The sequence below is a fragment of the Camelina sativa genome, chromosome 3, assembly GCF_000633955.1.
Source record: "Camelina sativa cultivar DH55 chromosome 3, Cs, whole genome shotgun sequence".
NCBI lineage: Eukaryota > Viridiplantae > Streptophyta > Magnoliopsida > Brassicales > Brassicaceae > Camelina > Camelina sativa.
This window is the reverse complement of record NC_025687.1, coordinates 11,334,322-11,353,100: the sequence shown is the minus strand read 5'-3', so window position 1 is coordinate 11,353,100 and position 18,779 is coordinate 11,334,322. Positions and strand designations below refer to the sequence as shown.

Here is an 18,779-nt window from a genome sequence, read left to right as displayed (position 1 = left end):
AAGTCCCAAAAAAAGATTTTACTACACTACATACTACTAAGAGATTGCAAATATCTTTGTCTGGCTAAAGACATAGATAATAAGAGCCATTGATTGATTGTAAGAGAGAAAAACATTTGTACCTACCGGCTTAAGAGTATGTCTTCGTGATTCCTTAACACCTAGCCAAGACCACTCATTGTTCATGCTTGTGACCACCCTCCATCTATATTATGTGTAATTAGTATATAGCTAAAACAAATTTAGTTGTAGAATAATTTTACATGTGGATGTTTGTATAATAACCAAATGCACACTAGTAACATATAAGATATTCGCTTTAGTTCTCTTAATTAAATTTCTTCTCGCTCACAAGTCACAACTATCCATATTACTTTCTACTAGCTAGACTTCTCTAAAGTCTAAACCTATATTGCAATATGGAACGAAGGAATCAAAGTAGCTAGCGGTGATATATGTACATATAATATAAACTTTATGAAATGGTTATGTTACTAACTGTAAATTAAACATATACCGGAAACATATTAAATATAGAGCTTTATTATTCAAACTCACCATTATATTCCTTATAAAAGACCTTTTAAAGTGTCAATAATTAAACTAATTAATATATACACACACAATATATAACCTCTAACGAGTGAAACGAGATCCTCACTTATATGTTAGATGAGAGAAGATAGAGAGAGAGAAAAAGTTCTTCTCTCCTTTCTCTCACTCTCGATTTATATCTCTATAAATAAAAAAGAGATCATCCTCAGCTTCATTTCATCTTCCAATTACTGTCTTGTGCCGTGTGTGGTTCGTGCCTTAGTCATAATATATTGTTTCTGATCACACTATTCCACCCAAAAAGCAACTTCAAATTATTTTGTATATTCTGTTCTTCTTCTTCATCTTTTTTTTTTGTTTTTGTTTCATCTTCTTTATTTGTTGTTTGCAGCTTCCCATTTTTCTCGAAATCATTGTCGTCATCGCGTGATGGAAGTTGTTGAGGATTCGATGAATCGGAAATTTTTGAAGGAGAAAAAACGTGGAGGCTGGAGAGCTATTACGTTCATCCTAGGTATGCTCTTTCTTTTTTTCAAGACAATTATCAATTAACCTTCCTCGTACTACATATGGTCCATTCAAAACAATATAATTAAACATGGTAAACTAATAAATGAACACCAATTTCGCCATCCAATATTGCATAAATTATATGGTGGACCGACCATGCTACTTTGATCCCTTTCAATCGATTTACTAGTGTGTTATTGTAGAGAAATGTTGTCTTGTAATTCACATCTTTCTTTGTTTTAGAAAGACGTACACAATATGACACTTTTTAAAAATACCACTGCAAAATAGACATTTTTTCTTGTAAGTATATCATTTTTCTATATACAAATATAAATAGACATTAGATAACAGTCAAGGCATAATTCGCTGAGTTTAAATTTCATTGAAAAGTAATACTACCTATAATCTGTCATCACTTTTTTCTCCCTGATATGTAGTTGGGGCCAAACACCATGCTAATATCATGGGCACACTAAAACTCAATTTGCGAGTCATGCAATTCAATAATATCTACGAACATAGTGTCAAGAGAAATGGACTCAAAGTTATTGTTTAGGTATAAACGTTTGCATGTAATATAGTTTGATCATGAGTGTATAAAATTGCTTTCAACGGCGATAAGTCCAACTTAAGTTACCGTCCATTTGTATTAAGAAGAAAGAATAAAAAATGATAAAATACTTTGGACAACGTACATGTTTTTATTTGCTGAGATTAAATCTTTCCCAAATGATGAGAATATAGGAAATGAAACGTTGGAGAAGTTAGGATCGATAGGAGTATCGGCAAATTTTACGTTGTATTTGAGAAATGTGTTCCACATGGAACTGGTGGAAGCTTCTAACGTCTACTACTTGTGGATGGGTCTTACCAACTTCGCTCCACTCCTTGGCGCATTGATCTCCGACGCTTACATTGGCCGCTTCAAGACCATTGCTTATGCATCCTTCTTCGCACTTCTCGTACGTTCCCTCTCTATCTTTTCTTATTTTCAAAGAAATTATATAAACAAATAAGATATAAATTGAGTGTTGAAATATTACTTCATCACTCGAAAAGAAATTGAAGAACTAACTGAAGGTGATAGTCTCTCTTTTTGATTTTTACATTGGTTTAGGTTAATATATTTACATAGTAACTACGTATTTTTTCAAGGTTAATACGTGTAGATTTTTGTGGTATAATCATAATAAAGGGGAAAAAAAGTTGGTCGAGATAAGACCTTGACAAATGAACAATCTGGAAATTTGTTCTTCAATTTCTATACATAATGCAGAAAAAAACCAGACAGTCCATATCACCAAGTTGTAGACCAAAACAAGCAAATATGCCATTTAAATTCATCTTTTTCAAATTTAGCTAGTTTAACTTTTTTTCCATTTGCAAATACCATTTCCTATTAATGAACTTCCGTAACACATTGGAGTTGTAACAAATAATTGTAACGTTTTAACCAAAAACAATATGTTATAATTTTGCTCAATGTGCTTTCCATAAAGAAGGAATCAACCCAAATCTATGATAAATTCAAACAGGGACTTATGACGGTGACACTCACAGCCTGCCTGCCTCAACTTCACCCACCACCGTGCAACAACCCCCATCCAGACGAATGCGACGATCCAAACAAACTCCAGCTCGGGGTTCTGTTCCTCGGTCTCGCCTTTCTATCCATCGGAAGCGGTGGAATCCGACCTTGCAGCATCCCATTTGGAGTTGACCAATTTGACCAACGAACAGAGCAAGGCCTTAAAGGCATGGCCAGTTTCTTTAATTGGTACTACTTGACCTTAACCATGGTTCTCATCTTTTCACATACCGTCGTGGTCTACTTACAGACTGTTAGTTGGATCATCGGGTTTAGCATCCCGACCGGTTTAATGGCTTGTGCGGTGATTATGTTCTTTGTCGGTACGCGGTTTTACGTGTATGTCAAACCGGAAGGAAGTGTATTCTCGGGCATTGCTCGGGTCATCGTGGCTGCTCGTAAGAAGCGGAACCTCGAGATTCCGGCAGTGGATGATGGGACAGTAGAGTATTATGACCCGCCGGTGAAACCTGGCGTATTATCTAAGTTACCTCTTACCAGCGAGTTCAAGTATTTACTCATACATATACTTCTAGAAACATTCGAGTTCGATGGTTTTTTATAATGTAATCAATAATGAATTGGTGATCTTCAGGTTTCTGGACAAAGGGGCGGTGATAACAGAGGGTGATCTTACATCAGAAGGAGCTCCAGCGGATAGGTGGCGGCTATGTAGTGTTCAAGAAGTTGAAGAGGTAAAGTGTCTGATCAGAGTCGTTCCGATTTGGTCCGCTGGGATAATCTCAATCGTTGCAATGACCACACAAGGAACTTTCATAGTCTTTCAAGCTGTGAAAATGGATCGACACATGGGTCCGCATTTTGAGATCCCGGCCGCTTCTGTAGTCGTCATTTCTTACATCACTATAGGCATTTGGTTGCCTATCTACGACCGTCTCTTAGTCCCCTCCCTTTCGCGAATCCAAGAATTCAGGTTCACTCTCCTTCAGCGGATGGGAATTGGGATCATCTTCGCCATTCTCTCCATGTTCACTGCAGGGTTTGTGGAGGGAGTGAGGCGGACACGGGATACCGCAGTGACACAAACGTCGGTGTTTTGGCTGGCTGTGCCGCTGATTCTGATGGGACTCTGCGAGTCATTTAATTTCATCGGCCAGATCGAGTTCTTCAACAGCCAATTTCCAGAGCACATGCGAAGCATAGCGAATTCACTATTTCCGCTCTCATTTGCTGCCGCTAATTATCTGAGCAGCTTGCTGGTGACCACCGTGCATAAATTCTCAGGCACAAAAGACCAGCCTGACTGGCTGAACAGGGACCTTGATAAAGGGAAACTGGATTACTACTACTATATGATTGCTGGTTTGGGAGTGGTTAACCTTGTCTATTTCTGGTACTGTGCCAGAAATTACCAGTACAAAGCCGGTCCACAAAATGAAGATAATAAAGAAGAAAAGCCTTTTCTAGACATATAACTAAACCGGCGGCATGATCAATCGACAAGTTAGAATCTCTGTGCTTAGTCGTTCGTGCTGTTTGGATACGAATATAAAGCTATTATATTTGATTATAGCTCTCATTGAAGGAAAAAAAAGATCACTACTTCACATGACGACGGTAAAATTGATGGCCACAAAAAAACAAAAAGGTCATAACAAAAACCGAGCAATTGTCAAACATTTCAAACACGAGATTAGGCTTATATGAGTTATAGCATAAACGCAAAATAGCGAAAGAGACGCACCCAAAAGCCAGAGGTGCTTAAGCTAAGACGCAGCAGAAACATTAGCGTCTTGGTGGTTGTAATTGCCATTTCCACCACCACCATTACGTCCCCTTCCTCCTCTGTTGTTGTAGTAGTTCCTTTGGTAACCATTTCCACCGGATTGATCATAAGATTCATACCGCCCCCCATTCTGGTATCCACCACCACCACCTCGGCCTCCCCGTCCATTCTGGTAGCCACCACCACCTCTTCGACCACCCCGACGACCTCTCTGGTTCTGGTAGGATCCACGTGGCACATAGTCTCTCTTACCATTCTTTCCTTCGACCTGAGTAAAGGCTTGTTCTTGTTGTCCATGGACCACCTCTCCTTCCGTCACTGACTCAACCTTTTAACACCCAAAAAGAATCATCAGATTCAGGCTTTAGAATTTACTTATAGATGATTAATGGTCCGTATTTCCCTGGATTACCTTTTGATGCTCATCTTGCAGAGATTGATCATTCACCACTGACTCTTGTTCTTTGTTGTTAAATGCATCTTCATCCTACAATGGGAAAATCAGTCCCGCAGAAGAAAGAAAGAGCTTACAATGGGAAACCGTTCAAAACACATGGGAAGGATGTATGTTTTGTAAATGAAAAAATGAGAAATTCAAAAACATGTCAACAGTCACTACAGTGAAGAAAAATAGCCAAAGTAAGTAAACACCACTCACATGAAAACTCATACAGTAAACCACTACAGAGCTTTTAAGCAGGATAGAGTTCTCAAAAACCAAGAGAACAGTTCCACAAATAAGCAGCCAGCAATTAGAAAATTAAGAATGTACTTCACTATCCTATCCAGACAACTTAGCTTTACTAATGATTCCACGCCAAAATCACACCCTTATGTTGCATCATTATACTTCTCTATTCAGCTTCATAGTAGAAACCTAGACACACTCTGACTCCTTAACAAATGAAGCTCGATATGAGATGTATCATCTTCTCCTTCAGATAAAAGTTAGAGCTTTGCTACCACAAAATTCGACCCACGAAATCCACTAAAAATGGGTAGTTTACCTAATCACATATAGAAGAATAAAAAGTTAATACCTGTTGTTGATAGTGCCCAGCTGGAGCTTCAATGTCCACAGGTACCTGGTAAGAAGTGTAGTTCCCAGCTGCAGCCGCCACTTCAACAGGAGCTTTCATCTCCGGCGTAGTAGTGAAATAGTCAGAAGCCATAATCTTCTTCAACTTCTCTCTCAATGCAGCATCTGCATCATAAATCTTAAACTAATCAGCACACAGAAACTGAAACAACACACAGAGATATAACGAATGAGACAGATTCAGGGTTTTTTTTACATGAAATGTTGCAGTTGGATTCAATTGGCTGCTCCGAGTTAGCTAACCATAGCTTAGCGTGCTCAACACAGCGCTCCAAAGCGTTCTTGTGAGATAATCTTGAATCCACAGGGCGAGATACCATCAGACTCCAAAGCTGAGAAATAGAATCCAAATCCCGATCACCGAGCAGATCAGTGGCATCATCAGAAACGAAATCGTAGCTCAAACAGCACCCTCTCTCGTGAGACCTAGTCAACATTATCGAAGTGAACTCGTTCTGCGATTTCACATCGAAGAGTGAACCAAAGTACAAGAGATTCACCAGATCCTCCAACTTAACCCCATCGTCACCACTCTGTGGAGGCTCAGCGACTTCAATTTCCTTTTGCTCAGACGCTGTGGTTGGATCGGAAGAATCACGGTGATTCTTAGTAGTAGCGAGACTGATCTCTTCAGAGACAGCGGCGGAGAGAGGAGCACGAAGCTTCTCAAGCTCTTCGATAAGTACGACAACGGCTGGTTTCGACCGGAGGACTTCTTCTTGCTCCTTGTTTAGGGTTTTGCCTTGAGAAACAGATTCTTCCATTTGAGTGATTCTGTTGAGTTTCTTGCGGAGAGCACGGAGACGCTTGTTGACGAGTCCCATCACTGGTCCTTCAGAAGCTTCGGAGGAAGCAGTGGCGGCCATGGTTTTGTAGATAATCGATGGAAGTTACGATCGATTTGACCGTCTGAGAAAAGATTTCACCACCGTTGAGTAACGGCGGCGGCGGTGGCGGAGGAAAAGAGAAGAAGAGAGGAGTGATCTGTTAGGGTTTTCTGAGAGAAATGAGAAATGGGGATAAGCTGAAGCGTCTCTGATTTTTTTTTGTTTTGGGTTGTGAGATGTTTTGAGTTAAATATATAATAATTTTTTTTTTAATGAAAAATCGAGGAATATGCAAATAAAATTACCCGTAAGAAAAAAAGGAAAATAAAAAGAAGTGAGCTGGAAAAAAAATCCTAAATAAATAGGAAAGTCGAATAGGTATTTCAATGATTTGTTTAGATTTTCTTCATAAAAAAAGATTCTCTAAAAATTAATATTTTTGGTAATTTATGAGCTGGCTTGGAAATGTCATTCGAATTTACAAAATTTGTTTTCTTACAAATTAAGAGACGCTATTTTTTTCCTTAAATGTCAAAACAACTGTTTTTATGAACAAAAAAAATTATATCAGAAAGTGTTTTTTTAAAACAACTATTAAAAGTGAAACTATATTTGTGTAAAACAGAAAAGGAAAATAATTTTAATGAATGTGAGGGTCGAATAATAATTACAACTATTTTTCTAATTTTTCTAGTTTAAAATTAGATATATAATGATGAACAAGTTTGATAATAAGATATTGTATAAATGTTGTTAGGATACAAAAAAATATTCCTTTTTGTATATTATAGATCCTTCTAGAATCACAAAAATTCCATAAATATACTTGTAATCAAATGAAAAAAAAAAACTCTAATTGTATGTGGTATATCAAATGTATATTATGAATTATTCATTTTTTTGTATATTATTCTAGATCCATTATTTGTATGTCTAATGAATTATCTTATGGGTAAGTGTGAAACATTTCAGCTAAGTAAATAATTATGAAATCAACAGTTAAAAAATATTCAAAACTACTTTTGTACCAAATTTTGGCTATGATTGTAGTGTTGCAACCTCAAATTTGTATCCAAAGAGTTTTCACACGAGTTTGAAGGACTTGTGGGAGAAAACAAACATCGGATTTTGATCGAGTTTGAAGACGTCCAAGATTTGACTAATAACACAATCGAAAACTTGATGGAAAAATATGGTGGATTCGATTTAGTATAAAGAATAAGAGATCGAACACCCTTAAACCACAAACACTTTTTCTTTTTCTTGAGGGCAACAAAAAACTCCTACAAGCCTTTTATGACGTTTTAAAACTTTTCAAGAATTGTGTATTGTCTCGTATACTCGAATAATATTTACAACTATTTTTCTAGTATTTTCCAATACTTTTTTGTTATAATCATGATCATGTAAACAACGACTAGTTTATGGATAAGTTTTGAAATATCATGTAAATAATGATTAAGCATTGTAAAAAAGAAGGGAAAATTAGATATATAATGAAAATTAATAAGATTGTATTAACAACAATGTTGTTAGGATACTAAGAAATAATCTTCTTTTGTATATTCTAGATAATACTAAAATCACAAAAATTCCATAAATATATTTTTAATCAAATAAATAAAAAAAACTCTAATTGTATAGTTATATCAGACGTATATTTTCCTCTTTTTATATGTTATTCTAGATCTAGTATATCTTCTATGACTTGTTGTTAGGATATTCCTATGGTTGATGGATTATCTTATGTGTAACTATGATAGATTTTTTTTGGTTTTAATGTGAAGAATAACTATGATAGTTTAATTGATATTTAAACCTTAAAGAGAGTTTCAAATCCCTTAACATTCGTGAATCCGTGACCACAAAGTATTTACAAGATTTTACTATCACAATAACTGGTCACTCACTAAATATGCACCAGTGGCGGACCTATATATATAAAAGGAAGGGGCTGACCGGTCGAATATCAGTAGCAACCCCTCTAAATTGACCCCCTAGCCACAGTTCGACTCTCCCCTATTACCCCAAAATAATTTTTTTTATACATTTTAACAGTTTCCTTGAACAAATTGACCCCCCCTAAATTTTTCCCCTGGGTCCGCCACTGATATGCACTATATATTATTTTCAAGATATGCAATTCATTTCCAAATTTTCCATTTGCTAGTTAATATAATGATAGTATTTGTTTATGGCGAATCCATGCTCACGCAAATAAACCGTCAAAATCAAAATGTTCGTTTACCAAGAAATCATCGCTTATTTACAAAGACAAACAACATGCATTATGTTCCCCAAAAAGAATTTTATAACTCCTTCCTAGCTATAACCAAGAACTCTTACTATACTAATTTTAATTTTAATGTCAAACGCTGATGAAGTGCGACGCCTTTTTACTTCCGTGGCCACGAGTCTTGTACCAACTACCAACTCTTATACTATCTTCTTATTAGGTTCATATATATCATATGCTTCACCCAGTTCACGAAACAAGAACCACCCACTCTCATAGCTCGATTATTTTGGTTTGTGCCCCTGGTAAAATTTAACAAACAAGCAAGATCATAAGTTAACGCATCTAAAGATAGTAAAAATAGAGAACAAAAAAAAAAACTCACGTCTAGAGGCTAGCGCTGGAGGGAAGTAAAACGACATGCAAAGTTCCATTGTTAGGAGGAAGCTGCAAACGAAGAGGAAACAGCTTGCCATTTAAAGGACTCCGAGTGCACACCACAGCGTCTTCCAAGCACGTCTCTTCTCTCAACGTCTGAGTCAGCTCCGCCACGCTGTTTCCTTTAAACGTGAAAGCATATCCAACGGTAGTTTCGTCCTCCACGTGTCCTTCTTCGTCGGCGATGTGGTAGTATATGGTTCGCCCCTCAGATTTAGGCGGAGACTCAACGGACTGGTCAAATAAATCAAAATTTTCAATAACCGGAAAATAAAAATGGTATGATTTAGTAATTGAAACAAACTTAAAGGGTGTTTTAGTAAATTTAAACACTCACATCTGAATCGGATCTGTCTGAAAGAGAAGACGAAGTCCTAGAATGAGAAACCGACAACGGCGAACTCGACGGTCTACGATGCGGCGGCGGTGGCATCATCGTCTTCTTCGGAGACTCGTTCTTGGATTCAGAATCAATCAAGATCTCAACAACATCAACCTCCCAAAAGATCGAATCCTGAGTAGCCGACAAATGAGGATTATCATGAGTCACCGAGTTCCTCCACGGAGGAAGACCACCGTTAGCTCTGAGATAGTTACCGGATCTAGTCCTAAGCTTAATCTTAGATCCTTCCCTAACAGGCTCCCACTCAACAGACGAATCGATACGACTCAGTTTCAGCTGGATCACTTTCTTACCCGTAGCTCCGAGCAAGAACCGCTCGTTAGAAGCGGTCAAGTATTTGCCGTAACAGCTTTTGAGACGTATGACGTGGTGCGAGTCGCGAACCGGCTCGACGGTCCAACGAGCGTTTTTGGTTGATCCGTTGCGGTTTTGAGTAACGGTTTCTTCGTCGTCGTCTGCTGTTAGGTACTTGTTGTGGCTGTTGCGCATACGAACAGCTCTTGCTTTCTGGAAAAACTCCATCGCTGATACTGTTGGTACTGTTTCCTTTTGGTTGAAACTACTCGTTGTCTTCTGTAAAATATAGCAAATGAGAGTGAGTATGTGAGAGAGGAAGTGAGATTCGGTTCTGTCTTCTTTGTACTTTTTATATGTGTGTGTTTCTGTGACTGGACTGGTCTAAATTGGGTTTTTGACGGGTTACGCGGAACATGAACACGAGACTATTGCTCGTGGATGTAAGAAAAGTCAGAGTTTGCTTAACGCGTATTAATTATCCACGTAGGCATTATTATGATTTGCATTTTTTTTTGTGTTTAGAGCTTTTTTATTTTAAACGCGTAGTTCACGTGTTTAGGATTTTGTAACTTTGCTATACTTCCAATCAAAATCCTTTCAAAAGTTAATTGCGAGAATCCCAAGACACTTGTTGCAAAATGTTTATAGTAGTATAGTAGTAGAATGTTAAGACCAAAGCAGAATTAGACTGTAATTTACGTTTGTATTTTCCAAGATTACAAAAAAAATATTCCGAATGCTTTATAACTTTTAGAATTGGTGTTATATCCGAGAACAAGAAAACACAAATGGCGTTAAATTGTGTTTTATTTTCAAAAAACATTACAAAATTTGTTTTAAAAAGAAAGAAAAAACATTAAAAGTTCCTTCCAATCATTCATAATGTTTGATTCAGATTCTTTATACGAAATATAAACATTTTACTAATAATACACTGTAGTACCACTAGGAGTCAATGTCGAATATTAAAGATTCATTTGAAATATTTATAAAAGGTGTGATAGTTAGATATACATTTGATAATTAGAATAGTTTATTTGACACAAATAAATTTTGATAGAGATATGTAACAAATTTTTTCCATTAAAGTATCATCTTACTTTTCATTTTTTTCCCCTTTTATAATCCTCTTAATTTCTCATAACGTATGTAGACATGTAGTTATGCATTTTCTTTTAGGATAGATCAAAATCAAGTATTGTATTCTCTCAATTTGTTTCTACTTCTAAACTTGAGTTCCTATGTGAACCTAAACTATTTGTAATACAGATCTCCACTAAGATTATAAGCATTACGTGGTATGACAATAAAAATGTAAAGGTAAGTTATATGGCCCTTAATCCCCCAAAATGTTATAGTGTCCCTATGCCATAAAAGAATCGATTGAAAAAGAAGATTTAAACGAATATTTAGAGAACAAATGTATAACCATTTCCCGCAAGAAAGACCAAGAGAGGAGGAAATTCATGAGTGTGGGACTCTCCTTATTTGCTTTCATGGACCCATGCTCCATCACTAAATCATAACTAACACCAACATTTCTACCTTACTTTCTGATCCACTTGTCTTATGCTATGTGGCACCAAACTATTTATATTAAGCCATTAGGTATAACCTTTTCTTGTTGAGGAAGAAAAAGATGTAATTTTAATTAGCCTTTAGGACGTGTTGTAAGAAAATTTACTGTCACTTAATTCTTGAAATCATTGAAGTTAATTTAGTTGGGTTTATAGTGTCATATTTTCAAGTGTAGTACTTACTATATAGTATACAATAAAACCAGAATTTGTTCTAAATAAACAAAAGATTAATTTTAAACTATACAATAAAAAAAGTATTATATATTTTGGTGCTAGGTTGGTGAATAGATGTATGCTTGTGGAGCATTTATACTAGTATATGTTAGTGGAGAAAAGAATGATATATGTCCATATGTTTCTTACATCTTAGACACTAATACGGGTAATCCCAACCTTCTTTTTCTTTTCCAAGTTAATAATAATGCGTACCAACTAAAATTTTGCATATACAAAATTGTTTAAGTTCATCGAACAATACTACTTTTCTATTGGTAGCCTCAAATTAAAAAAAATCAATCAATGCACACAACATTGTAAATTAAATTTTGATACTATTAAAGACTTAGTCAAACTTACCGGTTTTGGGGACCATCTCGGAGACATAGGTAAACCAAGAGAAGCGAACCGGCTAATACTGCTCTTCGTAGATCCGACAGAAACAGGCGACCCGGGTTGTGACCCGAATTCGGAAACCGGAGAAGAAACAGAGCTCTCATCATCTCCATCAGACATGGTTTCAAGATCAGAACCATCAACGTTTATAACATCCCAGATCAACCAGTTCTTGGTCTTCGACGTATGAGGCTCGTCGTGAGTAACAGAGTTTCTCCACGGCGGCGTTCCACCGTTAGCCCTCATCCACTTGCCGCACCACGACTTCAGCTTCACCTGAAACCCATCTCTCTCCGGTTCCCACTGCGTTTGCCAATCCATCAGCTTGTTTAACGACGTCGTCTGAATCACCTTCTCACCGGTCATACCTAACAGCAACGGTTTGTTACTCGCAGTTAAGTACGTACCGTGGCTGCTCCTCAGCCTTATCAGATTAGGTTTATCGACGACTGGCTCCACCGTCCAAACGGCTCGCCGTGTATCTCCTTTACGGCTTTGACGGATGGTTTCTTGGTCATCGTCGGCGACTAGAAACTTATCTAGGTGGCTTCGTAGCTTAACGTTGTTACCTTTCGTGAACAACTCCATTCTTTTGTTCTTCTTGAGGTTTGAAAGAAGAGAGACAAGAAGAAGTGCAGAGAGAAGTTTATTGTTTTTGTGAATGAAGGAGAACGATGAGGTTTGTTTTGGTTGGTTATATAGTTTAAAACTTTAAATGATTAAAAGATAGACAAAGGCTGTCTAAAGGCAATTTTGTAAGTTAATATTCGGATGGATTATGCAGGATGAAGTTATTTAGAAACTTCACAAATCAAATGAAGGAAATGACCAAATGATCAAATATTCAACAATGTGTGAAAGTTGGAAGGAATGATCAAATACTAAAGAAATGTAAATATTTTCTAAGTACTATATTTTTTGTTTGCGAAGGTTCGTTCTCTCCATCTACGTAACTTGTTGAACATTTTCTACCTCACGCGCGTCATCTGCGTGAAGAATGTGAAGACTTTTGTAAGATAAAGTCTTACGTTGTGGTTCAATGTTGGTTCTTTATCGGTTATATTACACCAAGTTTCAAGACCATGACATGAAAGATAAGTTCCGCTGGTTAAACAATGTCAAAACGTAGCTCCACAAATTCGTGAATGTTCATATTTATATTAGGAAGAGGTCAAAATGTAGTGCGCGTGGGCTTTATAATGAAGAAATGTATATTTTCCATAAAACAAAAAAAAAGTCATGAGAAGAACTTATGTAAAGAGTATTTTCGATTCGTCCATTTTCTAAAATAGTTGTATTATTATTATACATAGATCATAGATAGATACACACATTATCCTGTTCTATACGTGTGTCTCATATCTTTCTGGATCAGCGAAAAGTATTAATATCAAGAGTTGGATTCTCCTTTTGTTTTTTGTCAACATGTCATAGTTGAGATTTTAATTATTTTTTATCCAATCGTTGGCTTATGTGGCCGACGCAGGACTGAGGGCTATGACTCTATGAGAGAAACAGTCTTCATTTTATCCCTCCCACACCCAAATATATGGTTTGTTTTCTGGAACTCATGAATTTTCAATGTATTTTTTAGGTGATGCATGTAAATACAAGTCTTTTAACACCATTTTGTTAACATATACTTAAAATACACGAAATTGTTAGTGTATAGTATTTGATAAGATATACTGGAGAGAAAATTAATCATTAGTTAATAATCAAGCTTAGCTTATTCATGGAAGTTTTACAACTTGTAGGTAGGTGATGCATGTAACACTACAAGGCCTAAAAACTAGTTTTTTAAATATGAAAGTACAAAAAATAGTCGACATTTGCTTAATTTTATAAGATATGTTGGAGAGAAAAATCATGAAGGGCCAACCTTATCCATGGAAGCTCTTCAATATTTTTAGAATTTGTGACACAAAATTCTGTCGATTTAAGATTTAAAATTACACAATGTGGTCTTTTTTTAATTAAAGAATAGAACTATTGATATAAGCTCTATGTATAGTGTAAATTCTTATTGATAAATAAAATTTCTTGTCACCATATCTTTTTAAGTTGTTTAAATGATGAAATAGGCTAATAAAAGTCCCTTTAGTGTGTGTAGACATGGTTCCATGTTGCAACTGAACGACATTTCAAACTCGAAGTCTCGCCTTCGAGATCCTTTAATAGTTTAATTAATGTCTTCTGGTAGTCTTCTCATATTATTTTGCTTGAAGTCTTTTTTTTTTTTTTGAATGGTTTTTTGTTTGATGTTAGTATATTTCGTATCTAAAGTCAATAGAATGTAAATTTACAAATTTAGTTTTATTATTATTACTGGTCAAACCGCGAATTTACATTAGAATATTGTCACAAGGTCAACTTTTACGTTGACCATAAAACTATCGAGACTTATTCAACAACGAAAGCGCAAAAAGCATGATGTCTAAAACATAACAAGACCAATGCCGTTTTGGTGATCAAGCAAAGTTGAAATGTGAAGACTCCAACGCCTTCGCTTTCTCACCTGCACTTGCAGCTTCTTCTGCCTTGCCTTCCATGCCGTAACTCTTCTCCTGCCATAAAGAAAACGTTCACGTGTCATAAACTGTAAGACACGTAGATAGATATGCATCATGAATCAACAATTCTGGTCATATAAAGGATTAAAGGACTTGAAGTATACCAACAAACGCCACAAGAACGGAGCACCGTCTCTCTGCTTCACCCTCTTCTCCAGTACTTCAATCGCTGTGAATCAGGTTGTTTAAAACGCAGAGTTAGCTGAGTAAAGAATAAGATAATTAAAGATGGAAATAATAGTTTTTTTGGGAGTGTACCAACGGATGATTGACCGGTGAGTAACAGCAACTTGTACCATATTTCATTGAAAACATCGATCTGTAAACCTGATGCTCCAATCACCTATTTGATCACGAAAGGAGACGAGTTTTTGTTTTCAGTGTTTTCAAGTTGATGCAAGATTATGCATTATCTTATAATCTTATTGATGAAGTATATGCACTACCTTGTAGTCAGCAGCGTCAAAGTCTGGACCAAGCAGTTCTAGAGCTTCATTGTAGTTGCCTTTGCCATACTCATAAACAGCTTCAGCAAGCTGTTTTGAAACGATTTGATGTTAATATATAAACAAAAGAATGATATGAAGCTATGATATATAACTCTGAAAGATAAAAAAGAACAGACCACAATCGCTTTCTGCATCAGCTGCTGTTTCTTCTCGCTCATATCAGATGTTCTGTTTCATGATAAGTCAGTCAAGAGACAAAAGTTTCATTTAAGAAAAAGCAACAAAAGAGAAAGTGGTACTGACCGGGACTTGAGGCCTTCGAGCAATACATGTGCTTGTGAAGTGTATCCAACTTTACTCAATGCCCAGATTGTTGTGATATCAAAAAGCCACTCTTGATACCACATTGCCTGTACATCAAAGTTGCATAAGTCGTTTTTTTAAAAGACAAATTAATGTATATGAACGCAAGGCAATCAAGTGCATTACTTACTTGATCAGTCAAACAGTTTGCCAGGATCTTTAGTCTGTCTGAAAACTCATCTAGTGTATCGCGTGTGTCCAAGCGTAACAACAAACCGAGAGCATCCTTATAAACCTGAAATTTAGTTGCACAAGTATAAGACATCAGATTGCTAATGGAAGTTCAACTTTTCATTTTAAAAAGGGAAATAAATTGATTAGGGAATTACATCTGTAGCAACAGCATCGTCTTTCTCCAGCTCTTTACACATCTGATGATCATATATCTCTTGTACCTTACTAATAGGAGACCCTCCTTCCAAGTAACAAACAGCTACATGCCACCAGTTATGCGAATACCTTTAAGTAAAATGTTACAGAGATTTGGTTTTCATTAATAGGTGATTCCAGTCTCCAGAGATGATTAGAAGAGGTTTACACTTTGTTTGGACTAGCTGTTACCTTAATGAAGAGCAAGAATCCCATGAAGCAGAGCATCCTTCCATGAACTCTACTGCTTCTTTGAAACGACATTCAGTTTGAAGAACATGACACAACTGCACAAAAATACAAACAAAAGATTGCATATAATAAGAGGAAATATCACCAAGGAACTCAAAAGATGGGAATGATAAGACATTTGAAACTCACGCAGTGATGAGCCCAAGAGTCGTTTTTGTTGATCTCATAGCCTTTCCTAGCAGCTTTCTCAGCGTCTACCAACTGTCCAAGCTCCATTAAGGGGAATGCAAGCATACCGTAAACATAATCTTGTTCTCGATTCTCTGGTACAATCTGCCAAGTTTGCAAGGTCAGTGAGTAAATCAAAGATATACCTGGTTTTTAATTATTAATCATGTGAATTTTATCAATTTGAGTAACATTTTGAAGTACCTTTTCAAACAGAGGCAAAGAGAGATCGGGTCTACCCATGTAAAAACACAAAATCTCTTCTCTCTTCCAAGATAGTAAATCTTTAGGAAACTTTTCCAAGAGCTGCAAAACATAAGGAGCTAAGGGAGTTAGAAATAGGTGCTACTACAAAGGAAAGCTGGAAAGATATATTAAGCTATCCATCCTAATATAAGGAGAGCAAGAAGAAGTGAAGAACTACTAAAAGAACAAGAAGCCAAGAAACATATCCTAACCTTAGAGTGTAACTCCAAAGCCACATCGTCGTCCATATTCTCAGAGAAGAAGTAATCAATAGCCTTGAAAACTGCCTTCTCATATGGCGTGGCTTCCCCCTAAAAACCAATGAATTTCACAGTTTAATGACACTACACAGTAAACTCATCACGTATCACAGATTATAGACATCACTTAGAAAGATTTCATAGACACTAATAAAAGAGAAATTCAAGGTAGAGAGCTTACAAGATGGGATTCTGCAGCTCGAACATAGGATTTGGCCCTAGCAAAGTCAGAAGAGCTAAGGTAGTGAGCAGCCAAAATGTTTCCCAAAACACAACCTTTATCATACAAAGGCGCTTCTAGAATCACTTCCCTCTCTCTTCCATAGCCAAGAACCTTCATCAGACAAGGAACAAAGTGACATGGCAACATAAAAATCGTGACTTTGAGCATAACGAGCCAGAAAAAAAAAAAACACAACTGGATCCTATAAATATCATAGCTTTGAGCATAATGAGCCAGAAAAAAAAAACACAGCTTGAAACCTAAAATTACCATCTTTTAGCAAAACAATCATCACACATCAATCAGTCCTCTTCAACAGTTTCAAAAGGAGACAAATTTACGAAAAACAAAGAAAAAAACATCGAATCGTCAAAAGAATTAAACCACAGAAGCAGCTGTAACACAAAGACAACTCTAATGTAACGAACCTGGTGAGAATAGGAGTTAATGGCAGCGATGCAATCATCTGAAGAGGTGTTGACCTCGTAGCCCCAGTAAACAAATTTGCTTCCTTTTCCCCTTTCACTAATCTGACATTCTTCTTCTCTCTGGGTATACAATAAAGAAAGATACGAAAGCAGAGTTCGCGAGTGAGGCTAATCGATACAGAACAAGGTTATAACTTTGAAGTTTTAAATATTAATCAACTATATAATTATTTTAAAAATAAACTTAAATTTATAATATCACTTTATCTAATTTGTTAGGTTTTTGGGTATAAATTAAGAATGTGGTTTTCTTGGTTAGACAAATAATGAATAATAAATAAATGAACTTAAAAAAAAAACTATGCTTATCCAAATTAGATTGTTATGATTATGGACCAAAGCTTAATAAAAAACTGCAAAACTCCAAATTACATTGTTATGGTTATGGACCAAAGCTTAATAACAAACTGCAAAATTACTTATTACTAGTTGGATCCACAACCAGAAGAAGCGTATGAGTTGACAAAAAAAAATTAAGGACCAAAGCTTTTGCCTCTTAACACACTCTAATTAAGCTAACCGTGAAAATAAAGATAAACCCCATATAGGCATATACATACAACGTATTCATAGCATTTTGTCATATGGATGCATCAAGGCCGGACCATAAGACAGGCGGGTTAAGTCTAGGCTTAGCCTACCAAAATATTTTCAACTTTTTAGCCACATTTTTGTTGTATATAGTAAGTTTTATTCCATAATATTTCAAAATCTATAGGTCTTTTACCAAATAAGTTTTTTTGTGTGAGCATATTTTAACCTTCCCCTTTCTTTATTTTATATGTGACATTTCTTTTTCTAAATGAATAAGCGGATGGAAGACTAACTGAATAAGCGAAGACTAAATGAATAAGCGAAAGGCAAAAGACATGAACAGAATTACATATCTTTGGCAACCTAAGAAGAAAAGATCACGTACCAGGTATTTCAAAGACATGGACACATCCTGAGTAACACTAACACAACATGAAGCCTTCATTGATCAGCCGATCGGAAAGATAACCAAAATATGGATTTGACAAAAAACTTTAGAGGAAGGTGGTATATATATAGCTTTGAGGTATATTCGACGAAACTAAATTCAAAATTGCATTTCTTTAGAAAATTTCCTAAGTTATTGTGTAAGACTTTTATATTAATAACAACGTAAGAATAATGAAGGGATACATATGGACTCACATGTGTTGGTCAAATTCTTTACATATACTTACAAAACGAAACCTTGACACTATCCAAACTCCAAAGCAACCCAATCTCCAGCACAACAGCATATGATATAATGTTAACTGGAATTCCCATCCCTTTAGAAACAGATAACAATTCCTATTCATTTTCTATTTTCTAAAAAAAAAATCAGCTTTAAAAGAAAACTACATAATTTCAAATATTAAATACAACCACACTACTCTTGTAACATTAAAATTAGTTACTTAATTTTGTATGATTTCAGCAAATTAGTCGCAATAATACTTTATCTCCAAACAAATGTTTTT

The 18,779-nt window shown here is 36.0% G+C and overlaps 4 protein-coding genes across 4 annotated transcripts; 1 reads left to right on the top strand and 3 right to left on the bottom strand.

Moving 5' to 3' along the window:
• Window positions 647–4,189, top strand: LOC104776569 (protein NRT1/ PTR FAMILY 2.12-like). The gene is made up of 5 exons (XM_010500666.2): window positions 647–804; window positions 947–1,069; window positions 1,813–2,030; window positions 2,604–3,166; window positions 3,252–4,189. Exons 2-5 carry the CDS (start codon window positions 985–987, stop codon window positions 4,090–4,092), a joined length of 1,707 nt encoding a protein of 568 aa, XP_010498968.1. The 5' UTR covers window positions 647–804; window positions 947–984; the 3' UTR covers window positions 4,093–4,189.
• LOC104776570 lies at window positions 4,178–6,563 on the bottom strand. Its single transcript, XM_010500667.2, has 4 exons — window positions 5,699–6,563; window positions 5,444–5,607; window positions 4,816–4,890; window positions 4,178–4,731 (listed from the first exon to the last, which is right to left on the bottom strand). Exons 1-4 carry the CDS (start codon window positions 6,366–6,368, stop codon window positions 4,384–4,386), a joined length of 1,257 nt encoding a protein of 418 aa, XP_010498969.1. The 5' UTR covers window positions 6,369–6,563; the 3' UTR covers window positions 4,178–4,383.
• On the bottom strand, window positions 8,539–12,727 carry LOC104776568. Its single transcript, XM_010500665.2, has 4 exons — window positions 11,860–12,727; window positions 9,341–9,979; window positions 8,951–9,237; window positions 8,539–8,867 (listed from the first exon to the last, which is right to left on the bottom strand). The coding sequence occupies exons 1-3, from the start codon at window positions 12,481–12,483 to the stop codon at window positions 8,953–8,955; spliced, it is 1,548 nt and encodes a 515-aa protein (XP_010498967.1). The 5' UTR covers window positions 12,484–12,727; the 3' UTR covers window positions 8,539–8,867; window positions 8,951–8,952.
• On the bottom strand, window positions 14,191–18,506 carry LOC104776567 (tetratricopeptide repeat protein 38). Its single transcript, XM_010500664.2, has 15 exons — window positions 18,206–18,506; window positions 17,227–17,346; window positions 16,757–16,909; window positions 16,528–16,626; window positions 16,274–16,375; window positions 16,031–16,174; window positions 15,842–15,936; window positions 15,610–15,739; window positions 15,411–15,515; window positions 15,221–15,327; window positions 15,094–15,145; window positions 14,915–15,004; window positions 14,727–14,811; window positions 14,573–14,637; window positions 14,191–14,462 (listed from the first exon to the last, which is right to left on the bottom strand). The coding sequence occupies exons 1-15, from the start codon at window positions 18,263–18,265 to the stop codon at window positions 14,367–14,369; spliced, it is 1,503 nt and encodes a 500-aa protein (XP_010498966.1). The 5' UTR covers window positions 18,266–18,506; the 3' UTR covers window positions 14,191–14,366.